The 22495-nt window shown below is 39.4% G+C and overlaps 1 protein-coding gene across 1 annotated transcript; it reads left to right on the top strand.

Moving 5' to 3' along the window:
* Positions 1-5733: 5733 nt before the first annotated feature.
* Positions 5734-8772, top strand: LOC103701201 (uncharacterized). The gene is made up of 6 exons (XM_008783181.6): positions 5734-6419; positions 6660-6736; positions 6964-7021; positions 7317-7521; positions 7624-8086; positions 8188-8772. Exons 1-6 carry the CDS (start codon positions 5993-5995, stop codon positions 8545-8547), a joined length of 1590 nt encoding a protein of 529 aa, XP_008781403.5. The 5' UTR covers positions 5734-5992; the 3' UTR covers positions 8548-8772.
* The last annotated feature ends 13723 nt before the right edge of the window (positions 8773-22495 follow it).

Genomic DNA, 22495 nt, shown 5'->3' with positions numbered 1-22495 from the left:
AATTTTCTTTCTTAGTCCTGCGATCAACTCTAACCTAAGAAAGAAAGAAACATAAAGTTTCTAGAGACTTACAATTTTACAAGTTAGAGACTTACATGTTTACAAGCTAGAAACATACATTTCTCCGTTGCTCCTTTGTTGCTGGAATTAATATACCAAAAATCTACATTTTTCCACGAGCACTGCATCATAGCAAGTGGCCACAAAAGTGGACAATTGGAGTTCCTTTTTTTCCCCCATTTGAATGTTTTTTTTTATGTAAATTTAATTTCTTTGATGTAACCATTTGTAGAACGTTATGTGAATTCCAGAAGATATCACTTCGTTACTTGGAGGGATGCTGAAAATGGTCGCCACCGAATCCAAGGCTACGATATGTAGACTTATACAAATGATCCCTAGCCAAACTAATTGCAGGATGGGAGTCCTTGGACTCTTGTTCTTGTCAAGGGGGCTCACACAAAAAGCTAGACTGTCATGGCAGATAAGTCATATGATTTTGTCCCTTTTGTTTTTTTGAACACCATTGATTATCTGATAATAATAACGATGATGACAATGATGGTACATGTAGATTCGCCATCTACCTCCATCTTATACTTGTTAGCAATTCACCATGAATCACATTTTATCTCAATAAAAATTCTTCGTTTCTACCAAGGTTCCGATGGTCAAAACACTCACCAAAGATCATTTTTGGCCAAAACCTTGATTAAAACTAAAATTAACCGGCAATAAAGTAATTATTATAATGGAAAGTAACGGTTTATAATGAAAAAAATAATTGTTTCATTTGTCCAAACCACTATTTACCAAATAAAAGACTCATTTCCTTCAGCTGATACAAAGATCTAGTCTTCATTAAGTGTTTAATCAGATCATGCCAATGTTAATTACTAGTTGTAATAATGAAAAGCCGGTTACTAGTTTATGTAACATAACGGGCTCCATCGGCGGTTTACCAAGGATATCAGCTATCCCACGAGACAAGGAACAAAAGTACCAGTACTCAACAGTTGGTAGCCAGTAGGAGAGTGAGACAGGAGGAGTATTTTCCGGAAGCATCTCATGTTTTGAGCGGCACAGCGTCCCACTTCTGACCAAATGATTCTCCCACCCTCCCCCACTCCATTTTTTCCTTCACATCAAACATGCTGCATGGAGTTGCAAGTATAGATTAGTTTTCGTTTCATCGGATAGGCTGAAGATTAAAATTTATATCGCCATCCAAATGACGAATCATGAGCAAAGTGTTAACCTACATGGATGGTAACAGCTCAATCTTTGGCATTAGTAGTTTTTTCATGCTCTCATGCATTGCATAACCTACATGGAGGAGGTTGGAGATGGTTCATGTTGCATGATGAGAAGAATAGGGTCTTATTTTGTGATCAGAAGTGTAATTACTGCATTCAATTGGGTGCTGACCAAATGGAATGGGAAGAGAAGAACGTGAGGGAGAAAAAAAGGACTAGTGAAGATATTTGAAAGACATAAAAAAAAAAATTTTGGATTTAGTATCAGCAAGAACTGGACATGTTATTCACGGGTCTATGAGTGAGTAGGTGACATAGACATATAGTATTTGTTAACTAGGAAACGTTACTCGATATACTTCATTTAATTTGACATGTTACTTAATGAACTGTTTCCCCTTCAATGATAGCCTCTGATGAATGGTTTTGAGAGTGATGTTGAAAGTGCAACATTACTTAATGAATTGGAGCTTTGATTGGTCTATTATGGTTGCTATTCTGTGGAGTTTTAAATGATTTGATTTTAAAATATTTTGTTATCAATGTTGGCAAAACGTATGCAATCCTAATGATATGTCTGGTCTAAATCTGCATTCTCAAGCCAAACCTACCTCCTAGCTCTATTAGTTGGATCTCTCAAATAAATAAAATAAAATAAGCCGGACTCGTCGTGGGTAAAATTAGATTAGATCCCATGCATCTAATCCCCATACACATACTTTTTCTTTTGTTTTTCAATAACCATGCATTGCATATGACTGCAAGTTCATATAGTACGCAAAAACTACATAGAGAGTATGGGAATTTTGGCAAACCGCGAATATGGATCAGATCAAGGCGAGAAAAGAGAAATCTAGACAAGAAGCAATTAATAAGAGTAAATAAGGCAAGCATCATAAACACTTGCATTGCCAAAAGTTATATTAGCTTATTGTTTCTCTTTTACTTGTTTCCCTTGTCTCATGAGGAATCATTAATTTGCAAACAATCAACCTCCTTTAGTTGCCCAAATGATACCTCTGTTTCACTTCTTGATATTTAAAATAATTCGTTAAGAGAAGTGAGAACTGCACGCTAAAACTTAGGAAGTGAGAAAATTATGCCAGGTTTTGCAGGTAAAATATATTTGAAGATATTAAAACTGACCACATGCAAGAACCGTGTCTTCCGAAGATAGGCTCAAAGGGTTGGAACAGTAACAGATATTATTTGCTTGATCTAAGAAAGTTACAGAGAGGAAAAGAAAGATGTCATATTGTACCATGCAATATCTTATCATTAAGACCCCATAAAAAAAAGTACTCAGAAACATGATATCTCACCCTCAAACATGACCCATTTAGGGCGTAATTTAGGAATCACTCCGCATTCAAATTGGACACGTATCTTGTTTGGAAATTGAATTACGGGCTTGTATCTTATGGAGCCAGTTTTTCATGTTGATGCGGCAGTGATTTGGCATTCTATGAATCAATTAATGGATTCCACCAATCCATAGTTAGAAAAGTGAGAGGCATTCTGTAGATTTAATCAGCTAAGAAAAAGGCATCATTTTGCATGTCAGGAAATCATCGCAAGGAAAACTTCAGGACTCTAGACCAAAGTTATATCTTTCGCACGAAAGAAGAATTCACCTTCTCTCGTATGAATCCACTGTTAGATCGTGCAATAGTGTTTTGAAAATCTGTGCAACAGATGACTAAGAGGACTTGGAATGCTTTAAGAGATGTGCAATAAGCTATCCAACGGTTCATGTCACGAAAGATGATCAATCATTCTTTCACACGAAAAATACAATCCAAACCTATTTTTCTTTTTTTAACTAAAATAGGTATTTCGTACATTATGAGTACGAATACATCCAATAAAGTCAGAAAATAAAATACCACGGAGTGTTCGAGGCAACTCTCCCTTCCTGGCCCACATGGTGCTTATGGAATAGCTAGCCACGTAGACAGCCATCCAATCCGCTGCCCCATTAGTCTCTCTAAGGGCTCGTTTGGTTCACGGGAAAAGAAGAAGGAAAAGTGTGGTCAACAGGAAAATAATGAGATGCCTCTTGTTTGGTTGGAGTTTTCAAATGAGAGAGACATGAAAGTTATATTCCTATGGAAATATGATTCCCACATTTCATGGGAAAGTAACTTTCCACATGGGAAAGTTACTTTCCCATGAGGCCGGAATCACTCTATTTTTACTTTTTTCCAAAAAGGCCCTTCAGCATTAAAGAAGCATTAAAGAGGCATTAAAGATCTAATTTTTATTAAGGGCATAATAGGAATTATACATAACTTTCTCAGAAAAGTGGATGACCAACCAAATATAAGCACTTTGTAAATTTGTCACTTTTCCATAGTCAACCAAACATGCCAAAAGTACTTTCCTAGACATTCTCTTTCTAGGAATTTGTTTTTCAGGAATCATATTCCTAAGAAAAAAAATGCTTCCCGCGAACCAAACGAGCCCTAAATATATGCTTGGCCTAGAAGATCGAACCTATTTTTCTAGGAGGAAAGTGGTTCCCCCAAGAATTAATTGCAAGTTAATTGTGTGTGTGTGTGAGAGAGAGAGAGAGGGGGGGGGGGGGGGGGGCACAATGTGAAAAAGTTGAAGAGCTAACGTGTGAATTCGCCATCGACTTATAAATTACAAGCAGATTCTCTGCGCTCCGTTTTCCGCTTTTCAGGAACGGTTGGTTTGGCGCCGCATGGGCGGGTGGGTCGTAAGCTATCTTCCTCTCTTCCCACCTCAACAAACAATATAGAGGTGGAGAGCTTTTCTAAATGAATAGTGACTGATATAATCACTGCAGGGGTTGGAAGGGGAGACGGCCGAGTTCTCCAGGGTCAGCCATTCTGGAAAGCCGAATCCTCTGCGGTGTACTCTTGGCACCTAAATATTGCCTGTCTCGAAAATGAAAGGCTCTTGCACAATCTTCCAATCCAATGTACTAGGAAACTACCTACATATTTGCCATTCAATTAAGGTGGTCTCAATTTCTAAAATGAGGGAGTCCTTTCCGTTTCTAAGATGGATAACATGACGGGGAATCATGCATGCACACGTTTCTCACATGCAAAAGCTACAACGCAGAGGATCCAAACTCCCACTATGGCAGGTGGACACGGGCTTGTCATAAATATATTTGAGATTTAGTTGTGATTGTGGCTTTGCTTTTTTTAAGCAACAACATGATATCTTGGATTTTCTTTAGGTATGTCATTATTATATATTTTGATATAAATTATATAACCTGAAATGTTAATTGTCATTTCTAAACTATAAATTCGACCTGAACCTCAAACTTTAAATTTTTAAAATGCTTCCGAAAATCAAATCTTAATAAATCATATTTCCGCAAGGAGTTTTGCATTTTTTTTCTTCTATATCTTCTTTCTTGAGATTCGGCATTTTTGTAGTGTATTTTCTCCATTCACAAATATTAGGCCTTTTATCATGAAGAATTGAAGAAAATGTTGTTATATCTGCAAAGCAATATAAAGGTTTAATTTTGAACGGATGGAATGCCATGTATATATAGCTTTTTATGCAAGAATTTGTTGTTCTTGTTATTAAAATTTATTCGATATCTGTGAGGGATATATTACAGGGATGATTGCCACACTCTTAATTTCATAATAATATGTACATCTGACCTTGTAATGGACTATACCAATCATATTTGATGTCTAGGTGCAACTGCAATGCTACATGGTTACTTATGTCAATTAGGACATACAAGTAAACAACTGAAAAGTTAGTTAGAAAAGAAAATATTAAAAAAAGTATTAAACTAATAAGTTATAATTATATTTGGACTCACATTGGTATATGGTTTAGTTCGCATCAATTATGTCTTGAAAAAATCTTCAATATATCTGTACATGATTAAATAATCTAAATAATATCTTTTGACTAGCCTTTTGAGCAGGTACTGGGGCGTTACAAATGGTATCAATATGGATGTAGCTTTTGATCCACAGGGACTACAAGTAGCTTAGATGAGGTATGAAAGTGGACCCAGACTGTAACTCATATAGACTAAGAGTAGATCCGGTCCATAACCCATATAGATTAGGAAATGTTGCAAGCCACAAATTTATCATTGTGCTTCTGATTAGATTTGATTGAATTTGGACTATTAGCCTGATAAACATGTCAAAACTCGAACGAGGGAGTACATTAGGACCCATGCAGATAAGAATCCTCGCAACATATATATACATAGGTACATACATATATTATATATATACAGCTGACGAGAAGCCAGCTCAGCCAAACCCAAAGGAGGGCCGGGGTTCCTGGGTGGCGGAAATACCGCAGATATGCTAGAACTTGGAAGACGTTGCTGTCACCTGGGGGCAAGTGTCAACAGCTAATGTCTCTTTTCCCTCCATGGGCAGTTGATAACCCCCGCTCCCCTTTTTTCCCCTCTAAATTAAGCTATATATCCTCCTTTTCCCCTTCCTCTTCACACGCTGTTTTTGCCGGTACACACACGGAAGAAAAAAAAAGGAATAATAATTGAAAACTAGTCAATGTAGGGAATACTTCTTCATGTCTTCCGTCCATATTATATCATTATTTTTATCATTTCCACCACCCTATTCTAAGTACTCTTCCGCCTTTAACATTGGCCATTGTTCCCAGAGTCTTCCCTCTTCTTCACCTATTCATCCACATCCGTCAATCTAGCCAAATGGTAGTGTAGAGAGAGAAAGGGGGGAAGGGGGAATATGGGGAGAGAGAAGGAGAAGAAGGTGGTGGAGATCTGTGAAGATGAGGAGAAGAGCGAGAAGAGTACTGAGAGAAGCGTGGGGAGCTGCCGGTCTCCAAGCCGGAAGAAGCCAGCACCAGCCCTGGACCTCAACGAGGATGTGGTGGCCGAGGGGAGCGAGGAGGGGGAGATGGAGGGAGGTGGTGATGAGGAGGATGATGGGGGGAGCACGACGGAGGTCGCGGGAGGAGGGAGCTCCAGCAACAACAGCAGTACTAACAATTGCAGCGACAAGGATAAGGAGAATAGTGGTGCAGCCGGAGGGAGCGGCGAGCGAGTGCCCGCCGTGAGGCAGTATATCCGCTCCAAAATGCCAAGGCTTCGGTGGACACCTGATCTCCACCTATCCTTCATCCGCGCCGTGGAGCGGCTCGGCGGGCAAGAGAGTAAAGATCCTCCTCTTTGTATCCCGAAAGTCCCCATCAGTTCTTCTCCGTTTTCCTGAATTTTATGATTAACCTTAGTTATTTGGAAAAAAAATTGGAGATCTGGCCGTGAATTTGATGAAATGATGGCTGCCTCTCACCTCCATCTTCTTAGCAAAAACCAGCGTTTTTAGATTGTTGCCTTTTAATTCTCGTTTTTTCAGTCATGTATTTACTTTCTGGGCGAAATGGATGGTGCAGGAGCAACTCCAAAGTTGGTTCTTCAGATGATGAATGTGAGGGGACTCAGTATTGCCCATGTAAAGAGCCACTTGCAGGTAAGAAAAGGGAAAAGAAAACTAAAAGGATGTCTCCTTAACATACTTTGTGGTGCATGGAAGAGAGAATCGGATCTAATTCCTATCGACTCTTATGGTTGTGTGCAATTTCGTCAAACTACTGCTTCCTTAAAAATCTTCCTTGAAAAAGAAACTGTTCGTGCTTCCTTTAAATAAATATCTCCCCTCCTTGATGATCATTCTTTCTGCTGCTCTTCTTGGATCAGATGTACCGAAGCAAGAAGCTAGATGATACTGGGCGAGAAAAGTCAGCCATCTCTTCAGGTTTGATCGCTTCTCACATTCTTTTTGTTATCTCTAAAGAAGATGATAATTTGTGAGGGCTATATAATCATAAATTTAACAAATTGTAAAGTTCTGTGCGACATGCACTATAGATCCACTTCATTTGTTCAGAATTTTGATAACGATTGGGGAAAACAATATTTTTTTTTAAAATGATCAATTAATATGCACGACGTGAAACTAAGATATGATAAATCGGCTGTATTAGTCTATTCTTGCTTTCCACGAGAAAAGGATATCTAACAGGCTTGGGGCTAATACTTACTCATCGCAGTAATTTCACCGATGGACATGCATCTGAGAGGAGGAGGTCGCCTTCATGAGATGTTCTACCAAAGAACTGGTGCACACCAGTCCTTTAGAATGGAGAGTGGAGGCTTCTTCCCATCCAGGGGCATCCATGATGATGACCGGCTTTACGGCCTTCTTCATCGCCTGCAGCCCCAACAGTTGTCTGATCTCAGGAGCTGCAACTTTGGGTAAAGCTCTTTCCTCTACCCAAATTCCTGAGAGAAAATATTCCTAGGCACATAAACCCTAATATTTTGACCTTTATCTCCTCTTTGATTCCCTTCTCTCAGAAGGCATCAAGAATGGGCTTTCAACCAGCAAGTGTTAGCGAGAGCTAGCTCCATGAAGAATCACAGTCCAGCAAAGGGTTTGATACATGATATGATCTTTGGGAAGGATGGGAAGCCGTCCACATCTCATCGGTTTGACGAGAGGGACACCATTACTGGAAACGGGAACACGAGACCCTCACACCAATACCTTGAGGAAAGAACGTGGCTTCCTGGGGAAATGGTGGGTAACCAAAGAGTGGAATGCAATGGGCTAGGAAGCTTTGGCTTGATCAGTAGCAGCTCAAGTCCCCTTTCCAAGGCTGTACCTACGAACCCAATCTCCACTGATTCCTCTTTGGGATGGAAGGGGAGCAGCAATTACTACTATAACAACAACAAGAAGACCCAGCCTAACTCTCACGATCCAGTTGTCATCAATGACAGCCTCGAGCCTCGATTTGAAAACCAATTCCAACTTGCGGTGGTTCTTTAAATCTTTGAAAACATTTGAGCGGTTAATTCACTTTCATCACTGCAATGGTAAGATTCTAACTTCTTTTGATTCATTATCTTGTGGTGCAGCTGCAGAAGCATCGGGTGAGTAACCCCATGACCAAATTTGAAGAGATGTTCGCAAAGAGAGAGACCCATGACACAGAGGTGAAGAGGATGAGAATGACGATGGAGAGCGATTGGACTCCCAACTTGCAGTTAAGCTTGAGACCAAATTTTGCAAATGATGAGGGTACTAGCAAGAAGGGCATCGAAGCTGAAGAGCAAGTCGATAGCATGCTCTCACTTTCACTTTCTTCCCCTATTTCCAGGCAACAAGAAGAAACCGCCAAGCCTGGAATCCTGTTCCTACAAAAAATTAGCAGCAACAAGGCCGCTCGGGGGCTGAGTACTTTAGATCTGACCATGTCGATTAAGGCATTGGAGTGAGATCTTTCAAGTACTTGTCTCAAGGCCTTTTAATATTCATAGTTATGCTGCCTACGAATAAGGTTTAGCTCATGATTCCTTCAAGTCTTGAATTTTTGGTAATGGTAGCTCTGGATTCTACGTGTTCGAGTGCTATGATATCTGAAATTGATTTGTTGTCATCTGGATCATTGGGGAAACCATTTAAGATATCGATAAACATAGTGAGTTAGTCTCGTTCTTGCATGATCATGCGTTGCTTGCTTCTCTCTCTCTCTCTCTCTTACTCACACATACACACACACACAAACAACAAACATTGTTAATTTGCACCTTCGATTTTTGTTAAAGATTTTCATCTTCTTTTTGCTTAAAAACAAAAAAAAAAAAAAGAACAAGAAAAGGAGAACACACTAGAAGACATTGTTTAACAATAGCGTGGATCCAATAGCTTAATTTATGCAATATATATGAAGGACATGATGGCTTAACTTATTGCTTGCCCGTACAGTGCTTTGTTGTAGATGATTCCTTAATTCTAAATATGAGAATCTGTCTGGGGCATGTGATAGCTTTGGGTTAATAACATCCCCAATTCTTGATGTTTTATTTCGTACTCCTAGTCAGGATCATTAGTTGATATAGCTGTAATAGATGCTTTATCTATTAACTTTCTAGGATTCCTAGAAACCGGTTAACACTCCTAAGGATATGATCCAGTAAGTAAAGGGTCAAAAATATTTTCCTTAGTTATGAGTTTTTCAAATCTTGAAGGGGAGAAAATAGGACTTATATTAGTGGAGTAACCAAATAGAAGTATTCATGATGTGACTTTGAAAGACTTGCAACTAATTCGCTGTGATCAGTTCTAGACCTTTTTTCGCTAAAATGCTTTATCTCTAAAATGGATATTTTGAACAAAATTAGTGGATTTGCAAAAGGTTTTCTAAACTTATATGATAGTGCATGATTCTAAATTATCATGCTCATGTTTATTTTAATATCTCATTTATGCCTACAGGATGCTGCATCTTTTACAATGCGATATAATGAAACTTCACCCTTTTTTTGCTCATATGAATTATATTTGTATCTAGATATATATACATACATACATACATACATTCATATATATATATATATATATATATATATATATATATATATATATATATATATATATATATATATATATATATATATATATATATATATATATATATATATATATATATATATATATATATATATATATATATATAATTCATAGTTGCATCTGATGAATGAAGAGGGTCCTCAAAGATGATATGGAATTGCATAAGAGTTAACACTGCTAATCGATCTGAGTATCTTTTTTTTGTTTTCTTTTTTGAGGAAAATCTAAATGTCAACTTATGATCATTTCTCAAAATTAAAGTTAATAGTACCCATACAGTGCTGGACCTGGTCCCTGCCAAAATTAAATCTCGAATGACACTAGTGGACCGAAAGGCTGAACCAAATTATCGGAGGCCAAGAGGCCACTTCTTAATTATCTCTCTTAGCATCAGCAATATCAAAACGCAGAATATTGACTGCCAGAAATTTGATTAAATGCTGTGCTATATAATTATTACTGCTTGCTCTTGAGATATTTTAGACTACAAATTTTCTAATGTCGCATGCATCTCGGTAGACTTGAGGAATTCTCTCGCCATCTGGGAAAAATCACACTTTCTTTTCTTTTCATTGTACTGCTGTTGATGTTGATTGTTCCATGTATTTTATGTAATTTAGCCCTTAGGTTCCTTTCCTCAGCATCATTTTCAATAAATGTATAGCTGCAAGTGGAACAATATTGACAAATCCATTGTATATCTTTCTGCGGATTGGCTCCTGAAATTTTTTTTGGTCTTTTTTCTGTGAGAACATATAAATTCCTCTACTGCTAAGGGAAATCAGTCGAAACGGTGATTGCCCTTAACTATGAGTTGCTCTATCTGATAACATTATGTAGCAGAAAGGTGGAAGAATATGACAGCGTCATGATGCAGTATGTTAATGGTCATACCCAGCAAAGAATTGATGGTTTAATTTATCTTTAGCAGAGCGTCTAGTTGATATTTTCTTTTGCCCGAGCACGCTTAATGACTAATTCTCTATATATCAGCTGTAATATAGTTTTTTTAAATCTTTCATCCTTTCTCCTATAATTTTTTTTTTCACTTTTCAATAAAAGCCAGATGGCTATCCCTGCCTCCCTTTCATTCAAAATTCTCTACAACCCTTCCTAATCCAGAAGCGTAATTCATATTTTCTTTCTGTAGTTTCCAATGGTCCACTTCCTCACTACTTGTGATAATGACTAATTCTCATAATTATACTTGATATTACTTAAAGCATCTCATTACTCGTTAATAAATGGTGGAAGTAGCCGAATGCCATTTTCTTAGTGTTTTATATCTTGGAAAACTCGAAGATGGTTATCAAATTGTAGTTTGTGAGTTTCTGAATAGTAAAGATTATGAATTTAGTTTTTATGTTTGATTATAGACGTTCTAAACTAGTTGCATTTATTGAATAATGAAATTGAATTCATATTTATTCTATTATATTTGTGATGGATTTGATAGGTAAATGTAATGTTGGTTTCGTGTTATCGTGAGTCATACTTTATGGTAGCACGGCCATGTCATATTCCGAATTTGGAGCATGACAATGGATAGAAGAGGAATAAGCGGGTTCTTTGTCTCCAGACGTGATATAGGGTTTGTTGATGTGGCTGTCACAGGGAAGTTGGTCTCATTATCATCAGAAAAAAAAAAAGAAAAGAAAAAAAGAAACCGGTCTTCTGTATTAAGCCTCGGACATCCCCAAATGAGGGTTACAGTAACAAGGGACGAGTCCAGTCCTTCACCAGCCTTGGTTTTCGACCTCCTATTGGATTCATGCGATGATCTTGTTATCTAAATTTTGCTCTAGAAGTAAGCAATTGGTACATAAAAATAAATTTTGGTTGCGAAGTTGGTACATGAAAACAAATGGATAATGACTAACGAGGCAGCCGTAGCAACATCACGTGTTTGGTTGCAGTCTGGTAGCCACCATGTCAAACCATAATTTTAGATCCACCATGCAAAGCTCATAATAAAGACACAGCCCCAAAGATGTAAGCCAGAGCCGTTCATAAAGGACAGTAACCAAGAACCGATCACTGAAGTGATCACATGAGTTGCTGTTGGTGGCGTGTTTTATGAAGTGGCACAAATGGAGATCAGCTACACGCCTTCAGAGTCATTTTTGTAAGCTACTGAAGTTACAAGGTGCAGTGGCCCACCAGAGTAGAGAAGCCACCTGAAAGCCTGCTCCCTTCTTCACGAGAGAAGATTTGTGTTTCTTGGATTCATTGGTACAATTTCTCTTTTTTAAAATGAGAAGAAGCCATGTATACCTTCCTTATCATGAAGAGTCATCAATCACTTTCATGGTGGAAAATGGATACATGCCTTGAGGTCATGCCTTAAGAAAAAAGTTTCGTTCCGGAACTTTTCAACGGTGGTTCATTCACTTGAAGCCTTACTCTATGCAAGTTGGTTGACTAGCTATGTGCTACTCTGAGGTGCTTGAACCACTTCGCTTAACAACAAAAACAGCAATTAACACATTGGATTTTTTTTTTTTTTCCTTTCACTTGGAAAACGATGCGACCTGTAGTTAATTTCACTATCCTTCACATAATTTCTCAATAGAAAAAACTAGAACAATAGATACGCAGAAAACTCTGTTGTCAAAAAGAAGTTATTTGACCCTGGGAACAAGGATATGCCTTCATTGTGCCTCCTCCTCCTCTCCCTTTGTCTTAAGATACTACTCGAGTGCCACCTTTTATAATCAAATCCGGAACATTTCCCTAGCACATGCACTGAGGAGAGGAAAACAGACCAGCAGACACAAGTCCCCTTTGCATTGTCCCTTTGCCTTCCTACATTTGATATCCAAACTTCTGTAAGTGCTGGTTACAGAAAACATCCAAGAATGGGAATAGGACGATTACAACAACAATAACAACAATAATAGCAGCAAAAGTAGTAATAATAGTAATAACAGTAGTCGTGATAGTAGTAGTAATAATAATAGTAATAGAAATAATAGTAATAGTAGTGGTAATAATAATAACAATAATAATAGCAATACCACCACTACCAATAATAGTAGTAGTAGTAGTAACTTTCTGTGATTTAGTATTAGTAGTAGTAGTAGTAGTAGTAGTGACAATAATAACAGTTTGCAGCCCAGCAGCCAAGCAGCAGTGCATATTGTGGGGATGGTGGTTATCAAGAAAATGAAGGCAAGGACTGTTGAAGCAAAAAGTTTATGCCAACAGCAGAATTGAAAGTAATCAAAGCTTGGACGGAAGCAACGAAGGATATATTTTTTGAACACAGTAAGGAGATATCAGAAGCCTCATGCAAGACCCTAGCTAAAGAGATTGTGAAATTTGTGAGGCACTGAGCTTAGGAACAATGCTAGTTCGTAAACAGCACATGAAGAACAAACTGGATCTGGATGCTGTAACCAGATTAAGAGAGGATGAGATCACATGCATATTTAATCCAAGCAAGAAAAGGACGGCCTTAATTGTTGCAGGGTAAATGCAACAATTAAGTGAATGGTTGCTTCACCATCTACCTTAAGGCTGATGGCCATGATTGTGTTTTGTGCGAAGACAAGAAGAGGCAGGTAGTTAATGGTTGCTCGGGAAAGTTACAGGGAAACAGGAAGTTTTACGGTGATCAGATGGTCAAACTAAAATAAGCCCGATTATGGAAGGTTAATTATGTGATAGGAACATGTAATTGAACTGACTGTCAGAATTTTCCTGGTCAGATGAGTGCCACCAGGTAATCTGCCTCGAGCCACAAGCCATGAAACAGCCCAAATTGAAGAAGCACCAGTGCCATAATTTGGATAAAGGAAACCCTGCTCATAATGCCCAATTCTCAGATTGTGTTGATCCATATCTGTATTGAAGTGGAAGATGCATTTGCAAAGGAGCAAATATAGAGAAAGAAGGGAAGCAACAGATTGGTAAAATACATCAAGAAGCCTAAAAATTTGCATAACAACACCGAAAGAAAAGGGCATTAAAGAAGAAAGAGATAGACAAGGAAGGAAAAAATGAAATAGCTCTGGGCGAAAGCCCTCAGCCCACAGGAAGATACCTGAGTTAATAAAAACCCAAAATTATTATAAAATTGGGTAAAGACTCTAAGGATCTTTCTTTCCAAAACCTTAGAATACAATCAAAACTCAAAAGTAACTCCACGTTGTGAGCCATTCCTCGACTAGGTCAGCAACAAACGGGAGATCTTTTATCAAAAAAACAAAAAAAAAAAAGATAAGAAGAACGAAAAGAAGAAGATCTTTTATCCAAAAAAGAGAAGAAGAAGAACAACAACAACAAGGAGAGAGTCATTACTTTGATCACAAAATTGTAACCGACACTGTCACAATTTAGGATTAAAGTCAAAATATCTGTCCATATAAAACATTCAATCTCATGAAGCTAAACAATTTCATGCTTTCTACCAGACACACATGTTTCACAACCATTATTTACCCATAAAAGACCTGACAGTGGATTAGTAGAAGACCCTTTCTAGCCTTGCACCTACTGTATTTTCAATTTCACCACCATCAAAATCAGACAACTGGGAACCTAAATCTTTAATTTTCCACAATTTCATGGTCCATCTGAAAAATGGCCACTGGATTTCCCCCCTCCTTTTTTTTTTTCTTTGTTGAAATGGCACCTGTTAGTGGGGAAGGCCACTGTTAGTGGAAGTGATGCTAATGGAGAAAGCATAGCTGGAAAGAGTGGAGAGAAGAGTGTTAAGAAGGTTAGGTTTTCAATGAAGAACAACTTGGTGTGGAAGCCACACAGTCATTTGCCTGCCAGAGTTTGAGATTGCCACCATCTGCTACTCCGGGAGGTAGTGCACTAAAGATTGCCCCCCTCTCCATCCAACCAGTCATCACCATGTTAGCATGGAGGCTGAAATAAATTCAAAAAGTTACAGAAACATGCATAAAACTCAACCTCACATATCAAGAAGCCTTAAAATGAATATACCTCCTAATTATAAATCTAATACCAATTCACAGCTCTTTTCATCTCTAAGTTTCTAACAATATCTTTTGAACAAGCAGCACAATGGATATAGCACTGTTGCACCATTTGTTTTTCTCCTGATGGTTGCCTGTCAGCCAACCTTCCATATCACTCTCTTCTCTCACTGACCTTTAAAGAATTTTACAAGTGTCAAATTCAGAAAATGCATGGCCCTGACATACTTATCAACTTTATGTTTGAGAATTCCTACCTTCTAAGAAGATCTTTGAAGTAAAGAAGAAACTAATTTGTTTGCACATCGAGAAATTTATTATGTTCAGACCAACAATTCCCTCCCTCTCTCTCTCTCAAAATAAAAAAGGATCGAAAGAAAGAATGTCTAAATCAACATCAGAGATATCAGAATGAAATTGCAAGAACCACTCAATTTCAATTCTGAGACTTTTATATTAGTCATAATTATATGCATAATTCCTCATAAGCTTTACAGGACACTAACAATTTCAAACATCAACCTAAAGATGCTGATGCTAAAAACATCATAAAACTCCATCCATAAACTGAGCTCATCAAATAAGTTGTCGAATATTATCAATGAAATTTTAAAAAAAAAACTATAACTGAGATACTTGCATCCCATCACAGAAAGGTTGGACAATCTAAAGCTGATAAACCAAACTAAACATGCCTTTAAAGCATAGAGGTAAATATCCACTGATCATTTAAAAGGGAAAAAAATTGTGTACAACCCACTAGCATCCAAGCCATATTGAAAAGAGCATAGGATAAAAATTGAAGATATCATGCATTAAGCTGATGAATCTAAAAAAAAAAAATCAACCAATTTAGCACTCACAAAGCAAAAGGAGTACAGATTGGCAAATTATCAACATAATCTTCCCAGGCAAGGATCCTGTCACTCCACACACACACCAAACAAACAGGAGAAGCTTACAATCCAGAGAAAGGCTTCTCATTTTCCTCCTTAAAGCATGTAATGAGGCAGATGGCAGATGTTCCTCGACAAAGATAATAGCATAAAAACTAACTCAAGTGATCAAATCCTTCTGTCTGCCCCACCCAATTAGATAAAAAACTAGTCACTTGTCCCCGGCCTCATTAGCCATTCTCGACCTAGTTCGGACTGTGACCCCTCATCGAACAACCACTTCTTGATGCTTTAAATCCACTCCTGACCAAAGATCTTTCCTCCATTTAGGAAGCCTATTTAAAAGCAGAGAACCTGGAAGGCCCCGCATGTAAACAAGCTACAACTACTGGTACAGAGATTAATAAGAGAGAAATAGCACAAGCAGCCAAGCATTCACACAAGCACACAAAGAGGATGGTGGATACTGCATTAAGGATTTACGGAAGTCAAGAGTTGAAAATGACAGGAAGGAGAACAAAAACGGCAGATGAAATAATTGACCCAGTCCGCATTTGTACATGTTCTAAATTTAAGAGAACGTGGTGTGAAGGCGAGAATTCCGTTTCAGATTTAACTTAATTATCTACGATTTTATCTTTTGTTATTACTAATTTTGAATTTAGTATTTATATTTTACTGAAATAAATCTTAATGAAAACAAAAAAGAGGAATAACATAATATACCTACATTCGAAGTATTAGCACTAAACTCAATTAGGCCCTGTTTGGGGAGCTGTTGGCAGTAGAGCTGTTGGAAGTAGAGCTGTCTGAAATAGAGCTGTTATAAAAAGCTGTTTGTTGTTTGGTAACCACATTCGTAAAGTGCTGTGGTACTTTGTTTTGTGTTTGGTAAACAAACTGAGAAAGTACTTTTATGTGACAAAATTACCATAAAGGACATTGCATAGTATTATACAACACAACATAATAAAACATAACATAAATTAATACATAAATATACGATATAGTATAATATTATTGTAATACAAAATAATATTATGTTAATATAGCATAATAGTAATATAATTATTAGAGTAAATTAATATTTGGTAATATAACATAATATTAAATTATTTAACATAACATATTAATGTATTATGATATAATGTAATATATATTATATTTATAGTATAATACAATAATAAAAGTATAAAATATTATAATTATTAGTATAAATTAATTTCTCATAATATAATATAATATTAAATTATTTAAAATAACATATTAATGTATTATAATGTAATGTAATATAATACAATATTTATAGTATAATACAATAATAAAGGTATAAAATATTATAATTATTAGTATAAATTAATTTTTCATAATATAACATAATATTAAATTATTTAACATAACATATTAATGTATTATGATATAATATAATATGATATTATATTTATAGTATAATACAAAAATAAAGGTATAAAATATTATAATTATTAGTATAAATTAATTTTCCATAATATAACATAATATTAAATTATTTAACATAACATATTAATGTATTATGATATTATATTTATAGTATAATACAAAAATAAAGGTATAAAATATTATAATTATTAGTATAAAATAATTTCCCATAATAATTTTTCATAATTTTTCATAAAATAATTTCCTGTGGTCCGGGGGCTCTTCTTCGTGGTCCACGCTCGAGGAGGACCTTAGCGTGGGCTGCGAGGTTGATGATAAAAAAAAAACAATAGATTGATTTTGGAAGGTATGGAAAAGGATTAAATTTTTTTTCTCTAAAATGTGGTTCAAGAGATGCATACAAAAATTGAAAAGAAAAATACCTTTTTTTACGGAAGGGAGTTTAACGGCTTGGGTTCTTGGCTCCAGCAGATTTTTAGGTTCATACAGGGATAAACTATGTAATTATGTTATTTTAATATGGGCATTTTTGTCAAAAATTCAGTTCTCCGAAAAAGCTGAAACAACTTCCTCCCAAAAGCTCCAAATTGGAGCTTCCTCCCAAAAGCTGTTTTCAGCTTTCCGCAAAAGCTGAAACAGCTTTTTGAAAAATTTACCAAACACAGTTTTTCATCTAAAAGTACTTTTGGAGGGCCAGAAAGCACTTTCTGGCCCTCCAAAGCTGTTGGCAGTAGAGCTGTTGGAAGTAGAGCTGTTGGAAGTAGAGCTGTTATAAAAAGCTGTTTGCTGTTTGGTAACTACATTCGTAAAGTGCTGTGGTACTTTGTTTTGTGTTTGGTAAACAAACTGGAAAAGTATTTTTGTATGACAAAATTACCATAAAGGACATTGCATAGTATTATACAACAGAATATAATAAAACATAACATATATTAATACATAAATATACGATATAGTATAATATTTTTGTAATATAAAATAATGTTATTATAATATAGCATAATAGTAATATAATTATTAGAGTAAATTAATATTTGGTAATATAACATAATATTAAATTATTTAACATAACATATTAATGTATTATGATATAATATAATATATATTATATTTATAGTATAATACAATAATAAAGACATAAAATATTATAATTATTAGTATAAATTAATTTCTCATAATATAATATAATATTAAATTATTTAAAATAACATATTAATGTATTATAATGTAATGTAATATAATATAATATTTATAGTATAATACAATAATAAAGGTATAAAATATTATAATTATTAGTGTAAATAATTAATAATATTGAAATATATTTATTTATTATCTTATTTATTCATTCATTCATTTATATAAATATTTATTTATTTATTTATTTTATTTTTTAAATTTTCTTTTCTTTTCTTTTCTTTTTCCTTTTCTTTTTCCTTTTCTTTTTCTTTTCTTTTTTTTTCTTCTCTTCTTCTCCTTCCTTCCTCTCCCCTGTTCTCCTTTCTTCTCCTCCCGCGCGGCCGGCGGCGCCGGAAGGGGGCCAGGCCGCCGCGGCCGTGGGAGGGGGCCGGGCCGGGGCCGGCGGCCGGCGGCGGCCGCGGGAGGGGGCCGGGTCGTGGCCGGCGGCGGCCACGGCGGGCCCCCTGGGAAGTGCTCTCCCGCGAGGCCGACAGCGCCGGGCCGGGCCGTGGCGAACGCGAGAGGGGGGCGGGTCGTGACCGCCGGCGGCCGCAGGAAGGGGGAGAGGGAGGGGGTGCGACGGCGGGGCCTCGCAGACGCGGGAGGGGGGCCGTGGGACCTCCTTCTTCTTCGGCACCGTCCCTTTCCGTGATGGGGACATCATCACCGGCGGCGGCCGCGGGAAGGGGAAGACCACCTGTCTTCCTCTTCTTCGGCACCTCCCCACCATGGGGGCGGGGGAGAGGGAGGGGGTGCGACGGCGGGGCCTCGCAGACGCGGGAGGGGGGCCGTGGGACCTCCTTCTTCTTCGGCACCATCCCTTTCCGTGACAGGGATATCATCGCCGGCGGCGGCCGCGGGAAGGGGAAGACCACCTGTCTTCCTCTTCTTCGGCACCTCCCCACCATGGGGGCGGGGGAGAGGGAGGGGGTGCGACGGCGGGGCAGAGGGAGAGGGTGCGGCGGCGGGGGAGAGGGAATGGGGTTGGGTGGGAGAGGAAGAGACCGTGAGAATGTGAGAGAGAGGTTTTTGGAAGGAAATTTTTTTTTAAATGGGGGTATTTTGGTCAAAAATACAGCTTTCCGAAAAAGCTGAAAACAGCATTTTCGGAAAGCTCCAAATTGGAGCTTCCCCCCAAAAGCTGTTTTCAGCTTCCCGCAAAAGCTGAAACAGCTTTTCAAAAAATTTACCAAACACCTTTTTTTAGCTAAAAGTACTTTTGGAGAGCCAGAAAGTGCTTTTTGGCCCTCCAAAAGCTCCCCCAAACAGGGCCTTAGTCATTACGAGAAAATAACATAAAAGATCCACAATATGACGTATCCTTTTTATGCTATTCTAGGCTGGAGACCGTTGAGTACCTCTTTTTTCTTGGTGTCATTTTATCAAGCACTTGTGGGGCACGTTGGAGCATCTGTTCCGGGCCCGAGGCATGCCGGGGACAGCGAAGGCGCCGGGACGGGACTGTATGGGTCGGGCGATCTGGAGTTTGAAGAAAACGAGGGTCTTCACGAGGAAGTTGGGGACGGCGGCCTCCATAAGGCGAGATTAGGGCTGGTGGGGCGCCTGAGAAGCATCGGCACAAGCGGCGGATAGTAATGGCCATGGCTGCTCGTGGGGGCGCTGGTGATCATCCCTGCCTGGAGACGACGTTTCTGGATTTTGGTAGAGCTGACCCCATCCTCTTATTTAGTTTTTTAGGAGCGAGCTGGTGTATTGGGTCATGGGTTATGGGTTTTGGGCCGTTGGGCTGGAAAAGACTCAGGCCTTGCCCTGTAGATGTCTGGATTGGGGGGCCCTTCTCTTCTCTTTCCCGCTCCCTCACTCCCTCTCTCCCTCTTCCCCATCTCTCCCCCTTCCCTCTTTTTTTTTTTTTTTTTTTTTTTTTTTTTTTTTTTTTTTTTTTTTTTACTAAAAACGGGTTTTCATACAGTACGTGTACGAATACACCCAATAAAGTCAAAAAAGACTAACTCACGGAGAGCCAGTGGCAGCTCCCCCTCCCCCACCCAAAAGGTGTACCCTGAATGATGAGCCGCGAAGGCAGCCACCCAGTCGGCTGCCCCATTGGCTTCTCTGAATACATGTTTGGCCTGGATGGCCACCCCAACCCCACACATCGTCCCTATATCCTGAACCAAGGGATGGTCTGAGCCCCCACCCCTCAGCTCCTCCTGGATCCAACTGATAACTGTGGCTGAGTCGCCCTCCAAGACAATCGCGCCAGCCTGCAGTACCTGCCTCGCATATCGAAGACCCGCCCAGGCGGCTCGTAGCTCTGCCCCGGGAACCGATGTACCGAAAAGCTGACAGCCTCCTGCTGCCACCACTCTGGAGTGCGGATCCCGTATCACAAAACCCGCACCTCCTCGCGCGCCTCCATCCATGACCGATCCGTCGAAATTGACCTTGAGGAAGCTCGGGGGTGGGGGTTCCCAGGTGAAAAACACCTGCTGAGGAGCTGCCGGAGCAGAGAGGGAACCCCAGGTGTCCCGAGCTATCAGAGGTCTATCTGAAGAAGGTCTGATCTCCAATGCCTGGACTCGCGCGAACTCCGCATCGAACCTCGGTGATACCCTGCGCTCACCGAAGGTGCGGGCGTTCCTCGCCAGCCAGATCTGATATGCTGTGCAGGTCGCTCGAATAGCCTCCTGACATGTCCGAGGCCGGGCCAGCCACTGCTGCATCATCTGTACAAACTGAGGCCTCCCACACCAAACCTCCTGCGGGAACCCTGCCCCCAGCCATGCCGACCTCGCCCACGTACACTGGAAGAGCACGTGGTCGGTCGACTCCTCAACACTACATGTCCCGCACTCCGCAGGGATCCCCCAACCTCGCCTGCTCAGCACTGCTCTCGTCGGAAGGCGGTCCCATGCCACCTTCTATAAGAATAGTGCCGCCCTCGGGTGAAGCCCAGACCTCCAGATCCAAGCATAGTCCTGCCCCGGCTCATGCTCCTGCAGGATAACATCGGCAAGGTCTCCCAGACTGACACTGGACCGGCAAGAGGTGCCCCAAACCCTGACATCAGGCCCCCCGCAGCCTGGCACTGGGAGGGACCGGATCCTCTCGGCTAGACATCCTCCAAACAGCTGACATAGCCTAGCGTCATCCCATGCAGACTCTCCTGGGGCAAGAAGATCGGAGACCCGCAACCCCTCCGCTGCCTCAGCATCGATCATGGTCGGCCAGCACCTCAGTGGAACAGTATCCACCCATGGGTCCGCAGTCACATCAATACTCCGCCCATCGCCAATCAGCCACCTGGTATTTGCTAACACCGTCGGCAGATACCTTCCAATCTCCCGCCACATGAAGGAAACTCGTCGCGCTCTCCGTGCCGCCTCTGAGCCCCCACGGCCATATCTGGCCGCCATCACCTGACTCCACAGCCCGTGTGGCTGTAACAAGAACCGGGCTGCATGCCGAGCAATGAAAAGCTCGCGCTGCTCCAGTAGGGACTGCACCCCGAGGCCGCCCTCACTGGTAGGCCGGCAGACATGCTCCCAGGCCACCAAGTGCACCCCGTGGCCTCCACCGTATGACCCCCACAGAAAACACCGCAGCAGTCGCTCGACCCTAAGCAAGGTCATCTTCGGAACCACGGTGTTGGCCACCAAGTCCCCCTTCCCTCTCTTCATCCTCTTTTTTTAAATAGAGTAGATCGACAGTACCAACCCAAAATCTAAAACAAATAACAACTAATTAAGAGAAAAAATATTTAATTTAAAAGATTGAGCCGCACAAGATGGTTAAAACTTAATAATAAGGATGAAAATAACTATCCTAGAAAGAATAACTAAATAGAATAAAACTATAAATAGAATCCTAAAACTAATGATCGGCAAGGAATCTCAACATTGGTGGTGACTGTTGCACCGTGTTCTCAAAACAAATGATAACACTCTTTACTTTTCTATGATCTGATTCTTGTCCTCTTTTTTAAAAGATAAATATTGAAAAAAAAATGAAATCTTAAAATGAAAAAGTTTTTGAATCAATGGCAATGGCAACGAAGAAACAAAACGGAGACTGGGGGCATATGCATTAGCCAATTCCTCCAGTATATATCTTTTTGATGAAAATTCCTCCAGTATATTGCACTCATTCACCAGTTAAAATAGAAATGGTGCAGTATACAGGGAGGGTTGGATCTCATTTGTGCTTCAGTATTCTCCATTGTTCCCTTTGGCTGCAGCCACCGCTGCCCATGACCTGAATTGTTTCCATGCATATGCGTGGCAGATTCTAGTTCGATAGATTGCCAATATATCAAAAACTGAAACATTTTGGAAGGACAAGGTTGCACCATCAGCTTTAACTAATCTCATTATTATTCTTGCACTCCGGTCTATTTAAATTTACACAGT

Source organism: Phoenix dactylifera, chromosome 12, assembly GCF_051530095.1.
Source record: "Phoenix dactylifera cultivar Ajwa chromosome 12, Ajwa_hap1_PhDact_Kaust_v1.1, whole genome shotgun sequence".
Taxonomy (NCBI): Eukaryota; Viridiplantae; Streptophyta; class Magnoliopsida; order Arecales; family Arecaceae; genus Phoenix; species Phoenix dactylifera.
This window is presented reverse-complemented; position numbering and strand designations above follow the sequence as displayed.

Coding starts and splice junctions, on each gene's coding strand:
- LOC103701201 (XM_008783181.6), top strand. CDS start 5,993: ATGGGGAGAGAGAAGGAGAAGAAGGTGGTGGAGATCTGTGAAGATGAG. Junction 6,737..6,963: donor ATGTAAAGAGCCACTTGCAG/GTAAGAAAAGGG, acceptor TTCTTGGATCAG/ATGTACCGAAGCAAGAAGCT. Junction 7,522..7,623: donor CTCAGGAGCTGCAACTTTGG/GTAAAGCTCTTT, acceptor CCCTTCTCTCAG/AAGGCATCAAGAATGGGCTT.